We start from the raw sequence: 18237 nt of genomic DNA on the forward strand, positions 1-18237 counted from the left end.
TCTCTGTGCGCTGCTGTTTGTTGATGTCTAGGCTTGTTGTCTCCCCTGAATCCCATGAATTTATAAGGAATCATTAAAAATGTATACAGTAGAAAAGAGTTTTTACTCTAAAATTTATCTCAGGGTGAAGCTATAGATTTACCATTGGATCTAATTTTAAACTCGTGAGTTTTGGGTAGTGACGAATTACATGTCAGGGTGGCTGGGCTCATCCTTAAAGCGGCTATAATCAATATTTCTATATATGATGGATCGCTTGACATCTTGTATGTGAAAAGGGTCGCGCGTATTGATGAACTCACAAGGAATTATCACCAGACTCTGTAGTTCATCTCAGCTCTACGGAGTGTTTTTTGCGTCTTTCAGCTCATTGTTTTAGTTTTCTGGCCCTCAATTTTACTGTTTTATTCACTCTCACCGCTTTCATTGCATCGTTTTTGGCAGCTGAGCAAAAGCAGCTCTAAAAACAGACTGTATGCTACCTGCCAGCACCAAACAACAGACAGACACAGGTAGCAACTAGCTGGTAAAAATAGTGGAGCATTTAGCTAAAGAGCCACTTATTTCTCTCAGGGTTTGGTGGAGACCAAAAATAGAGCTAAAAAGAAAGTGAATATTGGACTTATATTCATCAGGTGGACACAAACACAACTCCAAATTAATATTACTGTAATGTTGCTCCGTGTCAACGAGTTGTTGTAAATAGGCCACTGTTTGCTAACAAGTTTGCCATATCAATATTAAAGGTGATAATGTCATTGTTGTGTTTGCAGCTTGTTTGTGCTGTCCTCAAGTGGCCAAAAAAATCAGTCATTGCATGTTTTAAGATAGCAGAATCGCTTCTCTTTCGCGTCCAAAGATACCAGTGGCATCTTGTGGTGGTGGTTTCAGCATCTGATTAGGATGCCTCCTAGTTGCCTTGGCAGACCCAGGACATGCAGTAACCTCAAATCCTTCCTGGGAATGCCTTGAGAATCTCCAGCAGGAGAAGTTCGTTTAGGCTACCTTTTCAGACTGCTGCCACCGCTACCTGGAATCGAATATGCAGCAGAAAATGGATGGATGGATTTATTTAAAAATGATGCCAATTTTGCTCAACGTTTGCTAGCTGAGAAATGAGTTTAGTCAATTTTAAAAAAAAGATTTTAGAAGAAAAGTTATTTGATAAAATTTGGAACAAACGACTCAAAAGACCTGCAATGATTCAGGATGACAGCTATTAATGTTTCCATGGAAACATTCAATGGAAGCTGTCATCTTTGTGAATAAACACCTCCACACTGTTAGTTTGCAAAAATATGCAGTTTAATGAAAAAAGGGGACAACATGTACAAGTTATCAGTCATCCGACCATAAACGTTTTTACTCTCTTTACTCCTTTTTCAGACATTTTCCACAGCTTTCAGATCTACATTTGCTCCGTCAGCCTTTTTAATGTGTTCCAGGCAACCGAATGATCACAAATGAATGCAGTTTGAAGAGGAGAATCCAACTGTTCTCATTCTAATCATGTGGTTTTAACCCTTTGTGCTCTGTGTTTCCCCTTGCAGGTGATGAGCAGTCGTTTCTTGCCCTACGAGACGATAGTGACCGATGCTGTCCTCAGCCTGGATGAAGACACAGTGCTGTCCACCACAGAGGTATCTTGTAATATAAGAAAATAGACTAGAATAGAAAACTCTCCTCTTTTTATCTCCCTCTTCTCTGTCCTGATTGTCTGGTCCTCTTGAGACAAAACAAAGTTGCAAACTCACTCTATGTCCCAAATGCAACTCTCTGATTGCATTTTCTCTCGATTTTTTATCTCTCTTTCTGTTTGCCCCTGGTGTTTTCAAGTTATCGCTCTGCAGCTCGGTTCTTATATCGCTTAAACTACTCTAACTTTTACTCCCAGTGCCTTAATTTTTCTTTGTCTCTCTGCCTCTATTTCCTTCTCTCTCTCCTTTTCTTCTATCTCATGTTTTGGCGCTTGTAATCCCGAATCCCCTATTCAACAGCAGAACTGTTGTGGGCATTTTTGTTCCACATGCTGTCTGGACTGTTCCTGCTTTTCCCGGGGACACGTTTTGGCGCAGCACCATGGGAAGCCAGATGCTGCTTTGAGCAGTGTAGAATTAGATCTCATAAAGGCTGTTTGTGCGGAGGATCAAGATGGCAAGGCAAAGCTGGCATTGAAGCGAAAATCCATCCCAAAAAACCGAATCGACCCACGTTTCTCCCAGACAGTTGGATCACGAACACAAACAATTTCTAGAGCCCAGGGAACATCAATGCCAGTGCAAGTTAAAAAAGAAATTTAGGCTAAAATACCATCACAGATTTCTGAGTCAGCCCAGTCGCCAGAATAAAATGTAGCCATTTTACGTTTTTGCAAACCACAGATACGTTGAATGTCTACGCTTTGATATGTAAAATCATATCAACATTTCTACAATACCTATTAATTGCAAAGAAACGTAGTTCAGATAGTTGTAGCCATTTTTTTGGAGACAAAACCGGGTATTTTAACCCATCTTTCAACCCATTTTCTTAACCCTTACCAGGTGGTTTTTGTGCCTAAACATAACCACACCTTAACCACAGCGTTTGAAACATAGAGATTCAACAAATCCATGGTTCGTAGAAACGTAAAATTGTAAAATTTTATTCTGGCGATTGGGTTGCTCAATATCTATCTGCCCCTCACATCATATAAAACCTTTAACTTCACAGCATAAAAGTGCCATGAGTGGCATTTTTGAATGTTTGGCCTCTAAACAAGAACAAAATCCTCCTTTTGTTCTTCCTCCTCAGTTCTTCTGAATGATTTTCCATGTGTTTTATAAACCAACATGCTGGTTTTTCCAGCAATTCTTGCTTTCGATATGACTCACATGGTTCAACCATGGAAATATTTTTTTGCATGTGACTATAATGCCATTCTACTAACTGTCTCTTGCATTGAAAGCAAGAGCCAAAGAGAGTCAGAGCTCTTCTTTTCCTTCGGGACTTGCTTGTATGCACAAATTGCTGGCAGGAAGAGAAGAAAAAAATCATGTGAACTGTGTTCATTAATATAAGTACTCTCTCTCAGTTTAGTATAATGTGGTAATATGTGGTGTAATGTAGAGCGATCTGTTTGTGGAGCTGTTGAGGCCTTTTTGATGTTTTCATCTAATTATTTGATTAAATGCTTTGATCGCTGCCACAGAAGTCGGCTGCAGGCAGCTGCTTAGGAAAGACTACTTTGTGTTTGATGAGGTTTTGCCTCTGTTGTATTTTCACTACAGTGTGTTTGATTGTGCGCTTCCTCTGTTAGTTCTCCCTGTAGTCTCTTTCTTTCCCTCTTTGTCTTTTTTCTTGCACAATATATACTAAGTAAGTAAGTAGATAGTTTTTCAACATCAGAAAAATGTATCTCACCTGAATTTCTCAACATTTCAAGAAAATAGTTGCAGAATACCTTCAGTAATACTCTGCTGTCAGTTTTTTGTTTGCATTTTTCAAATTGTGTTGTTATTAATGGTTAATAAATAATTTACTAATGCTTTGTATATCAGATATAAGCCATTAATAAGGCATGGCAAGTTTATTTGTATAGCACATTTCAACAAGGCAATTCAAAGTGCTTTACATAAAACATAAAGCAACATAGGGCAATATAAAAAGACATTGAAAAACACTTAAGAGTTAAATAGAAAATAAAAACAAGATAAAATGGGAGAGTAAAGGTTACAGTGCAGTGTAAGAAATGAATCATTATTTGATTTAATAAAAGGCAGCGGCAAGCAGAAAAGTCTTCAGTTTTGATTTAAAAGAACTGAGAGTTGCAGCAGACCTGCAATTTTCTGGGAGTTTGTTCCAATTATATGGTGCATAGAAACTGAACGCTGCTTCTCCATGTTTAGTTTTGACTCTGGGGACAGAAAGCAGACCTGTCCCAGATGACCTGAGAGGTCTGGATGGTTCATAGCGTAGCAGAAGATCAGAAACGTACTTTGGCCCTAAACCATTCAGTGCTTTATAAACCAACAGTAGTATTTTGAAATCAATTCTTTGACTGACAGGAATCCAGGGTAAAGGGCAACTTTTGGGTTGCCAGGTTGTGAAAAATCCCTCTGTCTGGTGTTTATCCTTTCTATTTGGTAATGATGCAGTTATAAATGTTGGCAATCCATTTATAAATGCTTAAAAGTATCACCCTTTCTAATAAGCCATCAAGTCTAGAGCTATCAATGTTAATAAGTTGTTTTTAGTGGTCTGTTAGAGCAATATTCCCAACCACTTCTTGGAAAGATTGTAGAGCAGCTCAACTAATTTGAGTAATAGTTATCTAAAAGTAATGGATAAACAGTTGAATTAAATGATGGGGCTATGTCAGACAAAATAGGTTTGTAACTGCTGCACTATAATGTCCACCTGATGAACTAAAGAACTATCGAAAAAGATAGTGTGATCCTCCTTCAGCAGGAGACCATCTAAAGGGATTTTTCACAACCTGGCAACTTTTGGGTTGCCAGGTTAATTGCTTATAACTGATATAAAGCATTAGTAAATTAGTTATTAAGCATGAATAAATTTGTCACAACTTATAAAGGGTGAATTATTAGGAGGTGGTACCCATTATGCATATACTAAATGTTCTGTATGATAATGTGTTAAATCTGCATTTCTGTCTGTCCAGGTGGACTTTGCCTTCACCGTCTGGCAGAGTTTTCCAGAGCGAATCGTAGGTTACCCCGCTCGTAGTCACTTCTGGGACAGCAACAAGGAGCGTTGGGGCTACACATCCAAATGGACCAACGATTATTCGATGGTGCTGACTGGGGCCGCCATCTACCACAGGTACAGTAGACACTTCACATTGTCGTCTTCTGATCTCTAAAACGTGGTTCCAGTACAGCTGTTTACCTGCAAGTGAGGCAGTTTTCACTGTTTCTCTCTGCTCTGCTGTTTTCTTTCGTGCTCTTTACTTCTGTTCTGTTCCCCTTCTGTTATACAGGGATCACAGCTTTGCTCTGCTCTGCTCTCCAGTGTTCAGTTGTTTTTCTTTTGATACAACACTTTGATGCAGCGATCTGTAGATTATGAAAGTAGGTGTGACGTTCGGTGTAGTACAGCCTCAGGAAACCAGTGTTTTGACACTGGGTATGTCAATTTGTCTGCTACACAGTGTTCCATAGTTCCTGCATTTAGTCATACTACAGCCCTGTCAGCTTTAATATGGCTTCACTCAGCTGTGATGGGAGCAGTCCATTAAGCTGAAGTCAGCCAATCTCTGCAGCCAAACGCTTAATCACTTTTAATAAGTCAGTCGTTCAATCCATCCAGGAACTTGAGCAATCAGTCTGTTGATGAATTTGGAATTCTACCCAAAGGCTTCAACTTGGAACGTAAATGTGTCTAAAAATTTAAATTTAAATGAAGTTGTCCACACAGTTCTTTCTTACATACACTGCTCTTCAGCCATCTTTAAAGGTCCAAAATTGTGGGATTATTCACCTTCACAGTGATCTTTTCAGGCATTAATCCAAAAACATTCATCATTCTCATCATTTTCAGCATTGTGCGCAGACACAATGTATGTTGGTAAATCAATATACACTTTAATGTGTGCAATTGGGAAAAGTGTAAAGGAAATGAAGAAAAAAACCCTGAGATGAAATCAGACCACATGATTTTTGATCATAGATGTGTAGTTTTTACAATGTTTTGAAAAGAGCCCATACAAACAATTGTACATCAACAAACTTTACCTGGAAGTCATCCTTCAGTATTCATTTTCAATTTAAATGCTTTCACCTTTTGTGTTAGGTTTTAATCCACATAGCGTTTGTTTGACGGCCCTTGGCCACATATACACACAAAATGTATTTGAATTTTTGGATGAATGCACATTGACTCCTTTTTGAGAAAGAAACCCTTTAATTTATCCCCACAAAGACATAAAACCTGCCATAACTGATTTTTTTCTTTGGCAACTTGTGGACAACAGGAACAAGTTGTGAACACAACATTGATATATCATCACCTTTTAAGTTGATAAGGCGAACTTGTTAGCAAACAGCTGCTTATTTGCACATCCAGCAGTTACGGAGCAACATTATTATTCATTTGGAGCCGTGTTTCTGGCCAACTGGCAAATGTAACTCACTTTCTTTTAGCTCTGTTTTTGTTCTCTGTCTGTCTGCTGTTGGGGCTGGACAGGTAGTGTACAGTGTTTTTTTTTTTTTTTTTTTTAGAGCTTTTCACTGTAAACAGCTGCCTTCTGTGGCCGAAAACAACGCTATGAGAGCAGTGACAGTAAACCAAAACAGAAAAGTTGTGGGCTGGACTGCTAAACAATGAGCTAAAACATGCTATAAAGCCGAGGGGAACTGCGGATTCGGGGGATAATTCGGGGGATAATTCTATGTACGTAGCAGCAACCTCTTTCACGCTGTCACATTGTCATTCATACATTGTTATAAAAAAAACAAATCAACCATAGCTGCTTTAACATGCATTTTGGCAAAAGCATGTTTCAGCTCTCTCGGGTAAATGTCTTACTAAAGGACACATGGCTGCTGTTGGGAAGACAGACCATTCTCACCCACCCAGATCAGTTCCCTCTTCTTATTCTAACTCCTCTCTGTCCTCTCCTGCAGGTATTACCACTACCTGTACACCAACTACTTACCCACAAGTCTGAAGAGCATGGTGGACCAGCTGGCCAACTGTGAGGACATCCTGATGAACATCCTGGTCTCTGCTGTCACCAAGCTGCCGCCCATCAAGGTCACGCAGAAGAAACAGTACAAGGAGACCATGATGGGACAGGTAAGAGTGTATTGACACCCTTTTCATGACTGGATCCATGTCATTTGTTTATTTATTATGGGATTTTTTTTTAACTTAGATGACTCATTAGCATATAGTTCTTTTTGAAAGAGCTGTTACACCAAAACAGGACAGCTGCCATTTGAGAGAGTTGGTTTGCATTAAAGAAAAACTCTTTACAGGATATGACTGAACTAGTAACAGTCTTACAACCTTGGATTTGAAACAGACTTATTATATAATCCACTTTGATTTTTGTCCTCCTTTTTATAAATCGTGATTCATGCTGAAGCCAGTGTTGTTTTCTTCCCATCGTGTGTGTGTCATGGCCTTTCAGCTGGAGCGAACTCTTACTGCTTTATGAACAGCATGAATTATTCTCTTAAAATGCTTTGGTACGACCCAGGGGTAAACAGGACAAGTCACTTACAGCGGAGAGACAAAAGCACAGAAAGGAGTCGTGTCAGTGCTTTACGTCATGGTTTCTAGTTGGGTTCCAGTCTCCCAAATATAGAATATCATTCAGCTAATGATTTATTGAGAAACATTAATGTCAGTCGTCATTCAGTAATGGTTTTCTCTTGTCAGTGTCTGAAGTCGTTACTATGATTGAATGAAAAAATGCATTTGATTGTTATTGTCAGTCTTTTTGATGTAATGAGACTCTTTCGTCTGGTGTACTCCCACATCCCTTCATCGACACCACCTGTCACATTCCAAATAAGTTCATTACAATTAATTTCTAAATGGATCTAAAGCAGTACAACATAGTGGACATTGTTAAAATATTTTTTTGTACAACTGAAATTGCCAATGTTTAGGTTGATTACCTGTTTTTTTTGTCAGTTACTTTAAGCAAATTATTTCAACTGTTTATCTATTACTTTTAGCTAATTATTCCAGTTGTTTATCCATCACTTTTATCCAATTATGTCAACTGTTCATCCATTACTTTTAGCTAATTATGTCAACTTTTTATCCATCACTTTGAGTAATTTTGAATACTTTGAATAATTATTTCAACAGTTTATCTTACTGGTTATTGTGACAAAACATTTTCTAAAGATCAGCAACACACCAATTTGTAATCCTACTTGGATGTTTATTTTCCTCCTAAACACAAATTTGTGGAATTTCCATTTTTTCAAATTAATTGAGCTACTCCACAATCTCTCCACGTACCCCCAAGCAATAGCAGAAGTAACACCTGGGGTACAAGTACCTCTTGGTTGGGAATCACTGATCTAAAGCAATAATGATTCATAACACTGAATCACAGTGATTAATAACACTGATAATGACTCTAAAATTGTTATTTTCTTCATTCCCACCAGTCTTCGAGGGCTTCTCGCTGGGCCGATCCGGACCACTTTGCCCAGCGGCAAACCTGCATGAACAAGTTCGCCAGCTGGTTTGGCGCCATGCCGCTGGTCCACTCGCAGATGAGACTGGACCCTGTCCTGTTCAAGGACCAGGTCTCCATTCTCCGCAAGAAATACAGGGACATCGAGAGGCTCTGACAGGACCGGCGCCCCCTCGGGGGAGACCCCACACAGGGGGAGGCACGAGAGAGAGACTCTGTGGAGAGTAGGAGTAGTAGGACTACAGTAGGATGGACAGGGAGCGACACAGCTCTGTCTTCCACTCAGCACATTGCCAATGACCACAACGCCGCTGCTGCCAGGACTTGATGCAGGAAGGGATGAATAGGAAACAAGCAGATGGCGTTTGGATATGAAAAACACAAACAAAAAACGCAAACACAGACCGACAAAGAGGAGTACACAAACTGATGGACATGCCAAACATTACTGTATGTTTTGCAAATGTGCAAACACACAGCACACACTACTGACGACGAGAACTCTTTTTGTACAACATGAACAAGTACGACATTGACTTTCCTGCTCTCTCGGCACATGTGCAGGACTGTAGAAGAGGGAAGGTGTCCATGATCGCAAACCTGGCAACCCCACCCACCATAAATCCTACTGGTCGCCCCTAGCAACCCTTCCCAGTCTGCATCAGGACTTATTCCTGGACTCACTACCGAACCCCTGGTTTATAGCCGAGGAAACCCTGTTCTTTAGTTGATTTGATTTCTGTACAAATCAGCGCTCTGGTATCACTGTTGACCCTTTCTCCTCTCTGAGAGGTTTGAAATCAGAGCGTCATCAGGAAAAGGTAAACAGCAGAGTCCAACCTGTTATTACAGTGGCCTGACAAGGTTTTTATAGCAAAGCAGCCATTATTTCCTGAAGATTCTCAGCTATCGACACACATCCTTGAGCCTGAAGTCTAAAAAACATCCCGTCTGTCCTATCCTTGGCTCATTCCTTGATGTGAGGATATGGCTTTTATAATGGTCTATCTGCTTCCCTGTTATCACTAAGATAAGTTAGAAAAACATCTCGTTTCATATCCCATTTTCCTCTCATACTTGCCACGGCAGTTGTACTTTTCTCATCTTTTTTTTCACTTACTTTCATCATCTTTTATTTCCCTTCAAACTCTCTGTACTTTCACTTTTCTGTGTGTGTGTGTGTGTCTCTGTGTGTTCGTGTGTCCATGTTGTGTGTACAGAGCCTTGAAAAGTTGGCTCACCCAACCATAAGCTCACACAGAGTACACTTTCTCTCCATTGGAATGAGCGAAATGAACATTTCTGGATGAAATGGAGCAGAACGTTGCATTCTAACCCAAACTCGTTTCAACCATGTATTTCTTCCTGCATGGCCTCGGAGCAGCATCCTTACAGGGAGAAATGGAATAAAATTTCAGACCATAGCAGGTCTTTAGTGACCAGTGTCATTTCACACGAGTGCTTATAGAGAGATTTTTAACATTGAGCGCATCAGTGCCATTCTGACATCAGGGTCTGCCTTTAAAATTGTTTATTGCACATCACGTTGCCTACATCAGTTTGAGATGCCTAGATGCTCGTGTTGAAATATTCTAGTCATCAGTCGGATGTGGCTCTCCTGCAGCCATGATTTGTTTTTTTCCCGTGACATATCAGAGGACCTCGGAGCCATTAACTTGACAAAAGGTTTTCTCCTCCATTTGTCAGGCAGAGATACGTTTTTGCTTCAATTAGGTAAACCTTTTTCATTTGGAGTGCTGTTTTATTCCCAAGGGACAAGCTGTTGATGAAACACTCTAACGTTATGGAGCATTGTGTTGTGAAAGCAGTGACCCACGCACATGACCTGCTGGCTAATGCTAGCTTTGGGAGGACAGCCCCCCCCGCCTCACCTTGATTGTGGCCATTACTTGCTGTTGTATCCACATCAAACCGCCTGACATTTCGCTCCTTAAATTACCTTTCTGGTATTGGACAACCAGATGAAAATGCTAAAATAACATGCTATCTCAACCTTTAATTGATCATTTTAAAGATAAAACGGGGCTGCTACACGCTGTCATTAGGTCTGCATGCAGCATGTGGCGGGGAGCACAGGCAGTCCACTCTCACATTCAGTTCGAGACACTTGAATGAAAGCAGCGTGCTTTTAGTGGCCTTCCTGTCAGGCAGGCATTCAGTCATTCATTCTGTCTCAGCCAAAGCTTTTCAGTGTGTTTGTGTTAATCAGTAGCTGACATCAACATCGTCACACATTCAATGACTGTTTTACTTTGAGGTTTTTTTCATTGATTTGTTTTCATTTTGTTCTACAAATATTTAATATTAAATGTATTGTAAAGCCTTTACAGTGTCAACAAAGGTTCATGCTATGAATTGTCATATCCAAATGCTAGTACAGCAAAGCTTCTCTGTTTCAGAGTATCATATGAAACCCGGCAGGACTGTCGTATTTTGTTTTGTTTTCCTCACGTCATTGTTTTGAATATCATTTGTATTTACATTCTGGGTCTTAAAGGTTGGAGTGTTATTTGTTTCCCAGTAGAGATTTATGATCTGTTTTAATGTGGAGTCACAACAGTGAATGTTCACTCATTTGCAGCACGTGATTCTGGGAAAAACATACTCCTCACTGCATCTGGTCCCTATTTCATCTTCAGAGAACCATATTGTTCGAATCCATATCAAGCCTTTTATGTCTGATCGTTTGAATCACTGTTGTTGATCATCTCAAGAAAACCGCGTCCCCCAGCTTTGCAGAAATTTCACACACAAAAAAAATGCGACCCATTTTACATCCCTGCGACTCTCAGCATTGTACATAGGCATATATTTATTTTTTGGAAAGAAAAAACAAAAAACAGACTGTGTACGATTTGAGATAACGTGGCGAGAACCTAAGACTTAAGGGAGTTAATGGTATTTATTCAGTTTATTTTCGACACGCTGTGCACATTAATCCACAAAGACGCCAATATACTGCTCTTATTACGTTTCACTCTGCAGTGGTTTTCCAGGGAAATGTATATCACGCTCTTTCTCATAAAAAAACTCTTTGAGAGTGATGTAACATTTTCAGTCGTAATAGTGGAGTTTTAAAAAAGATTGCATACACTAGTAATCTAGAATTGGATTGGGCCGCACCATCTTGGTTCTCCGCGGGAGTCAAATTGCAAAGTCCCAATAAAGACTACGCCAACTGAAACATGGAAAATAATAAACAGCTGGGTCCCCTGTACCAGATGGAAACATTTTCAGATTGTGTTGGAACACCCCCATGCTTACAATAATGGGTCTGAGGCTCTGATAAAGTTTTTAAAATGCCTCTTTCAAAATTTGGTTTCAGGTCAGATGACTTGGCAGCAGAAACGGCTCCATCTTTCAGTTGGCGTGCTATACAGTACGTCATCGAGTCCAGAGCTCAGTCACAGTATGATGGATGTGATTTAGGCCACCAGGAAAACCTCTGCATCCGCTAAAAGGCCTCTGTCGTGTCTGTCATTTGATCAGGTGGAACATTATGCAAGTTATCATTGTGTGCTTCTAAACAGATGGAAGGTTTACCCAAAATGTGCCAGGCAGTTGGTGTTTATAGTGGCAGCAGCGTGTGTGCTGGAAACTAGTCTGTTCTTGATTTGTGCCTTTTATCAACATGCGAGTTCTTGACATGCCGAGCACTGTCTGTCCAAGTTTTGTTATTTCCAGCAGACAGGCAGCAATAGCACCATATGCAGGGCCCCAACAGCCCTGCCTTCATACACTGGATGAGTCACAGCTTCCATTCTCTTATTATAAACACCCCGTTTTCATCTTTGTGTTTGGGACACCGTTGCTAAGGCGACAACGTTATGACCACATCCTTCTTGGGATTATTTATCAGTGATTGGCTGTGTCACATTACCAATCAGCAGTAAAATCTGTTGATCTGTAAGGACTCGGTCAAGCCCAGCTGTCCTGATGCCTTCTCCTCTCTCCTACCTTGTAATTAACAGAAGACTTTTATAGAGGTCACAAATGAAATAGATAAATGCCAATTTTGTAAGAATGATTTATAAAAAAAATAAACTCATATTTGATGATAAATGCGTCTCGTGCCATTTTTTTCACCATGCTGTGTTAAAATGTTTGCTTTTAAAACAATTGTGATTTGCCTCTCATGACACTTTTGTTTGTTTTCAGGAGTAACATCATGATGAACTAATGTCTAATGCGCGCAAACTACTACTAACTTTTTATCAGCGGAAAACTAGTATCAAAAACTGTCAAGAAGTGAAAACTGGCATTGAATACTGGTCAGATTCATAATTTTGTTTAATTATGCCTTAATTTAAAATCCAAGAGGCTTTACCGATCCTGGATTTTTGAGGCTAATACCAATCAATATTTGAGGGTTAAAAATAATCTAACACATCAACAGATATTCGGGATTATTAAAGAATCGGTTACTGAGAAATGTACAGAGGGGAACATTTTACACTTGAAAAATAAACACTTTTTCTAACTTAACGCAAACATATTTTTGGCATGTCTATACAGTTTCTTGTTACTTATTGGCAGACATATATGCCGATACCTTGTAGACCCCAGTGAGAATAGCTGTTGCACTAGTGACAGCTAATGGGGAACCAAATTACTAAACAAACAATAAAAAAAAAAAACAGTATTGGTCAGGCTTATCAATCAGTCAATCTTTTTTTTTTTTTGCCAATTTTGAGACAATGTAATTTAGACAAAGTCCTGTGTTTAACATTTCTGAACATATGCTTCCTCTGTTAAGTGAAAAAATAGCTTTCGTATAAAAAATTCTCAAAGTATGGTGGTATTGTTTTGGTACTGATACTGAAACTCAGGTATTGAATTAGTATCAATATGTTTCAAACGATAGCCAGCCAACCAAAGTATTACGTGACAGATTGAGGGAAAGTAAGTACAGTAAAAAGTAGATTAAAACCCCTCCAAAAAAATTAGGAGGGAAATTACACGATATTGCATGTGACAGTGTCTGAGGATTCATTTTATCCTGAACAATGACACTGTAGCAACATGATAAGGATATGCTGACATAAGGACTGATGGTTTGCACGTGCTTGCTTTTGTGTGCACATTGTAAACAGAGTGTAACCCTGCACGTTTTTATTCACTTCATCATTTTTGCGACAGAGTGTGTGTGGACAAGTACTCAGCCCCTGACCTCTTCCTCAGCTGAATGAGAACACACTCCATTTGTACAGTAATAATAGTCCTTCAATGCTGCATTGCCCTCAGAGATATAATAACCACCCTTGTATTAGACCACTGAGGAGGGGTTTATTAGTCACTACTCAGAGCATTGATTTTTTTTTTTACACTGCTGAAAGCCTTCTCGCTGCTCCAATGCTGCATCTGTCCTTCTGAGTCTCCCTGAGGACAATAGCCTCATAACACATCGTTGATATGACCCTGGCTTTGCTCTGAATTATTAAACGCACCCATATTAGATACCGATATTCTCATGCATATCCCTGACCTGACAGTGGTACCCTATGTGTGTTTGTGTGTACTCAGATTTTAGCTTGTTTCATGTTGGTATTGAACAAGGTCCTTCGTGAATTCTTCTTTCTCTCTCTTACTCCGTCTTTCTATTCTCATATATAAATCAGGGTTTTTTTGTGTGTTTTAGTGTTTAAGTGTTGGTAAAAATACAAAATGTAAACAGACCAAAGGCTCCCCTTAGTTGTATTAGCTGGCCTCCTATCATAAAAGGGCCCGCATTTATCAAGCATCTCAGAGTAGGAAATCACTCCTAACTGGCCATAAATTCTCAGAGTGACACATGTTTGGTCCTACTTTTGGGCTTCAGAGTAAAAGCATTAAATCAACTTTCCTAACATTGGAATTGACTCCTGTCTCTGCTAATATTTAGGAGAGCTCCAGAGGTGTCCTAACCTGTTAGGAGTTGCCAGGAGATGGTGTTCAGACAGAGAAATGCACACACAGAAGGAGAGATGTTTATTAATGACTATAAGCTTATTAAAATTAAATAATTTTTTGATTGACCTTGTGCAGGATGCAATTGCACGCTCTCTGTCTGCATAAACCGAGATCCTTGAAACCTCACAGCGACAGCTGGAGGAAAAAATGCAGCCCTCTCATTCATTTGAATGGAGCCTGGGAAAATGCAGCTTTGCAACAGCAATGATTTGGATCTGTGACACAACTAACAATTTCTGCTGTAAGAAATGAAACTTTGATCACTCATACAGCTCCTCAGATAATGGTCAGATTGATTTACTTCCAAATCACTCAGCATGAAGTTATGGAAAAACAAGCTACATTCATGGAAATCATGGCTTTATTTATTTAATAATTCATTCATTCGTTTACAATTACCTATGGCTGAGTCATGTTTAAGAGGTATGTTTATATATACTGTGTAGTTCCCAATAGAGCTAGACCGATAAATCAGCCAGGCTGACATGTCGGCTGATATTAGCTCATCTCAGAAATAGCTGTATTGGTATATATGATGACTGATAAGTAACAAGAAATTGCAGTACAAAACTGCCACAATAGATTTGAGGTAATTTAGAAATAGTGTCACCGTTACATTATTTGTCCAATAGAGAAGACTGACAAGTTGACAAGTTTTACACTTTAAGTATATCCTGCTCAGTATGTATCTTTGTCATAACTCTCTTATAAAAATAAAAAATCTGAATGAAGATTGTTGATGTTTAAAAAATTACTATCAGCTGATATATAGTTATCTAATTTTTTAAACTCTCAAATATTGATATCAGTATCAGCCTCAAAAATCCAGTATGGCTCAGGCTATAGTTCTGTAAGGATACATAAGTTAACAGGAGGGGTAGTTGAAAGGTGAATTGGACAGTGGAAGCGAAGATAAATAAATAAAGATAAAAAGATGTGCCCAATGCACAATACATGCAAGATGAGGCACAATTTTAGGCAGTGTAAAATATGTGATTGGATTAAGGCTGATTAGGAAGTATCACGCAGGTGAACCAAATTGTATACTATTTTAAATTGTACATATATTTATTGTTGAAGCTTTGTGAGTGGCTTGCCAGTGTTTACTTACGGCCTATTGAGAATGGCTTACTGGTAAATAATATTATAAGACTTTAAATTAGTTTTGGCATCATATTCTTGCAATTATATGCCTGTTGCCTATTGTATTTATACCTTGGTGTACACAATGGTGCTTTTTTCTGCATTTCGAATGTTGCTACTGTTAAATATTTCAAACTATCAGAGAACTACAACGAGTCATTAAAATGTTTACTTTGCGGCTGAGTGTGTCATGTTTTTAGTCCTAGATTTATTTATAGCGTGATTCCTAGGAGTGATTCTGAGATGCTTGATAAATACGGGCCAGATACAACGATGAACAAAAATCACAGCACAAAATACCGTTGACTTTTTTTGAAAATCACAGCAAGATTTATGGTTCAGCAGAATCCTTAACAAGGCATCATGATGACAGGTCAAGTCCAATCAGAGCAGAGCATTGATGAGTTTACATATTACATCAAATAGAAAAAGCAGATCAATATAGTAAGAATAAGACTCATAATTTTGGCACAGTGTATGTCTTTCTTATTAAAGTTTTTAGGGGTCATATAAAAACTTTTTAAATTTAGGACTTCACACAATTCTAATACTATGAAATCGGCAAGTAAGAGATGTACAGAATTTGAGGATTAAATAGAATATATCAGTGTGTCTCTACAGGCATAAACCCTCTACGAGCTAGTACCTACAAATAGATAAAACATAATATATCAACTCTTCAGATTAATTCAGTCATAATGCTGATTGAAATGTAGAATATCGAGGTAGACAGAATATTTTCTGCCATCGCCCACGCTGATGTCACCAGAACCCTCCCTTATCCCAGTGTTTTATTGGGTGTCTCCTCTCCTCACCTCTCGGTGCAGTCAAGCCCTTTCTTCTTCATTGGTCTTCTCTCGTTTTTCCTTCTATTGTGTCACGTCTTCTTCACAAAATGGTTGATATTGCCAAAGTTCCCATTTCTTCTGTAAAGTGCAGCCTCAGCCAGTCTGTGGTACTCTGTCACACATCCAGTTAACGACCGTATCTTCCTGTCCATTATTTGTAGTAAATGTATGAGTGTGTGAGTGTGTGAGTGAGTGAGTGAGTGAGTGAGTGAGTGAGTGAGTGAGTGAGTGAGTGTGTGTGTGTGTGTGTGTGTGTGTGTTTGTGTGTGTGTGTTTGTGTGTGTGTGTGGGTGGCTCAGCTCCTGACAGCCAGCATGGAGTTGATCTCCCAGATGAGGTTGCGGAGTTGATCCATGATCTGCTTCAGCTGCTGGTTCTTCTGCTTCAGCTTCTGCAGGACAAATGACAACAAGAGAGAAAAATTACACATTTTTAGATGAAAAAAAAAACAACAACAAACATGAATGTCAGAGTGCCTTAGCTACCTAAAAAATAACATTTTTGTCTGCTGAAACAATTTTACATTTCAGATTTAGAATAGATCAAAAGGTTAAACAACTGACAACAACAACTGACAACAACACTTCAACAAACAACAAAGCAATCACATTTCCAGCAGAAAGCAAATAATTCATGGCTTATAGGATATTAAAGTTGCACATAGCACTGGTATTAAAAAGTCCCATGGAGCCAGATTTGAGCTGCTACACTGTACTACTAAACATGTTTTTCCCCATCAGCACTATTTAAGCATCATGTTATCAACACAGCATGAACTTCACACTTCCTCCACCACTGTAAGTCCTTGTAAAATATAATTTACTTAACCACATTATTGAGAAAAACTGATTCCAGATGTAATCTCGCCTCCCCTAATGACCATGCTGTTTTGCTGCTGGCATGAGAAAATGAAATGGGAGGTTTTGCCCAGCAGGAAGTCCTGTGAGAAACACATTTGAATATTGTGTTTTCCTTCCAAGTTATCCTGAAAACAATCTAAACCAAAGTTAATTATGTTAGGGTTGGGACATTGTTTCGAAGTTCTTATGCTTTAAAAGTATTTGAAATTAGAGACTGCTGATTCTTAGGCATATGAGTATCTTAGGAGTATCACAACAAATGACAAACTTGAGTGTGACCAAAAAAAATTCACTTTTTTTCCCTATTGTCAACAACGCCATAAAATAAACCAAAATGTACAATGAATTGATCTTGCTGACAAGTATTGTGTGTGTATCCAAATCCTGATGTAGCTTATTCCTCTGTGCCATAAAGCTCTATTGTTGTCCAAAACTTTCAAAAAAACACATCAGTGTCACACTGTTGCACTCGGTGTCCTGTTCCTTCATTACAATGAACTTGACCACAGTAGTTCATTTTCAGCACCGTCCTGCTGCCATAAATACTCACTAGAGCACCAAATGTGTATTAATCCGCAGCTTGAAATAGTCCCCAACAGATTGCCTCCATTAACTCCTGTTCGAGTAACATCTGCTAAAAACTGCATTGCCCAGCTGTTTAGGAAATTACTGAGCCTATTTTAGATTACGAGTCTACAGCCCTGCTTGTGCTCCATAAGGGTGTACTTGCTGACACAAAAACACAGCAATTTATAATACTCACAGACAGGATGATTGCGAGGTAAATAGTAAAAATACAGCGTTCACATTACAAAGTAATCTAGCAGGAATGTGCACTTGCATGTATTACCCAATGCAGCGCCTTGCCAGATGATGTCACGTTGCGTTGCAACAAAGGTTGTGCCTGGTTCAACTTTTTTGCTGAATAACTCTGCGAGCCCCCTGCTATGGCACCCCCACTGCACCGATGGACAGGCTCCATTCAAATGAATGAGAGGGCTGCATTTTTTTATGTTTAGCAGGTATAATGTTTACCATGTTCACCATCTTAGTTTAGCATGTTAGCATACTAACATTTGCTAATTAGAATTAAAAACAAAGTACAACTGAGGCTGATGGGAATGCCATTAGTTTTTGCAGGTATTTGGTATTATACACAGTATTGGATCCATTAAAAATTTGAAAAGTCAGGGGATCACCAAAGTCATTAGTATTCATTATCTGGAAACCAGGAATGTCTGTGCAAACTTTTATG

At 39.1% G+C, this 18237-nt stretch overlaps 2 protein-coding genes across 4 annotated transcripts in view; one reads left to right on the forward strand and one right to left on the reverse strand.

Moving 5' to 3' along the window:
* ext1b (exostosin glycosyltransferase 1b) overlaps positions 1-12244 on the forward strand; it is a 124353-nt gene extending 112109 nt beyond the window's left edge. The window contains exons 8-11 of the mRNA XM_044170621.1: positions 1551-1640; positions 4664-4824; positions 6627-6798; positions 8133-12244. Coding sequence (XP_044026556.1) covers positions 1551-1640; positions 4664-4824; positions 6627-6798; positions 8133-8318 — 609 coding nt within the window. The 3' untranslated portion in view covers positions 8319-12244. The remainder of the gene's footprint in view (positions 1-1550; positions 1641-4663; positions 4825-6626; positions 6799-8132) is intronic.
* A 3332-nt stretch (positions 12245-15576) lies between these two features.
* med30 (mediator complex subunit 30) overlaps positions 15577-18237 on the reverse strand; it is a 38276-nt gene continuing 35615 nt past the window's right edge. For 2 of the 3 annotated variants that reach the window (XM_044170622.1, XM_044170623.1), the window contains exon 5: positions 15577-16513. In XM_044170622.1, coding sequence (XP_044026557.1) covers positions 16418-16513 — 96 coding nt within the window. In that variant the 3' untranslated portion in view covers positions 15577-16417. The remainder of the gene's footprint in view (positions 16514-18237) is intronic. The other variant, XM_044170624.1, reaches the window with a different exon arrangement.

Source organism: Siniperca chuatsi, linkage group LG17 (assembly GCF_020085105.1).
Source record: "Siniperca chuatsi isolate FFG_IHB_CAS linkage group LG17, ASM2008510v1, whole genome shotgun sequence".
Classification (NCBI taxonomy): domain Eukaryota; kingdom Metazoa; phylum Chordata; class Actinopteri; order Centrarchiformes; family Sinipercidae; genus Siniperca; species Siniperca chuatsi.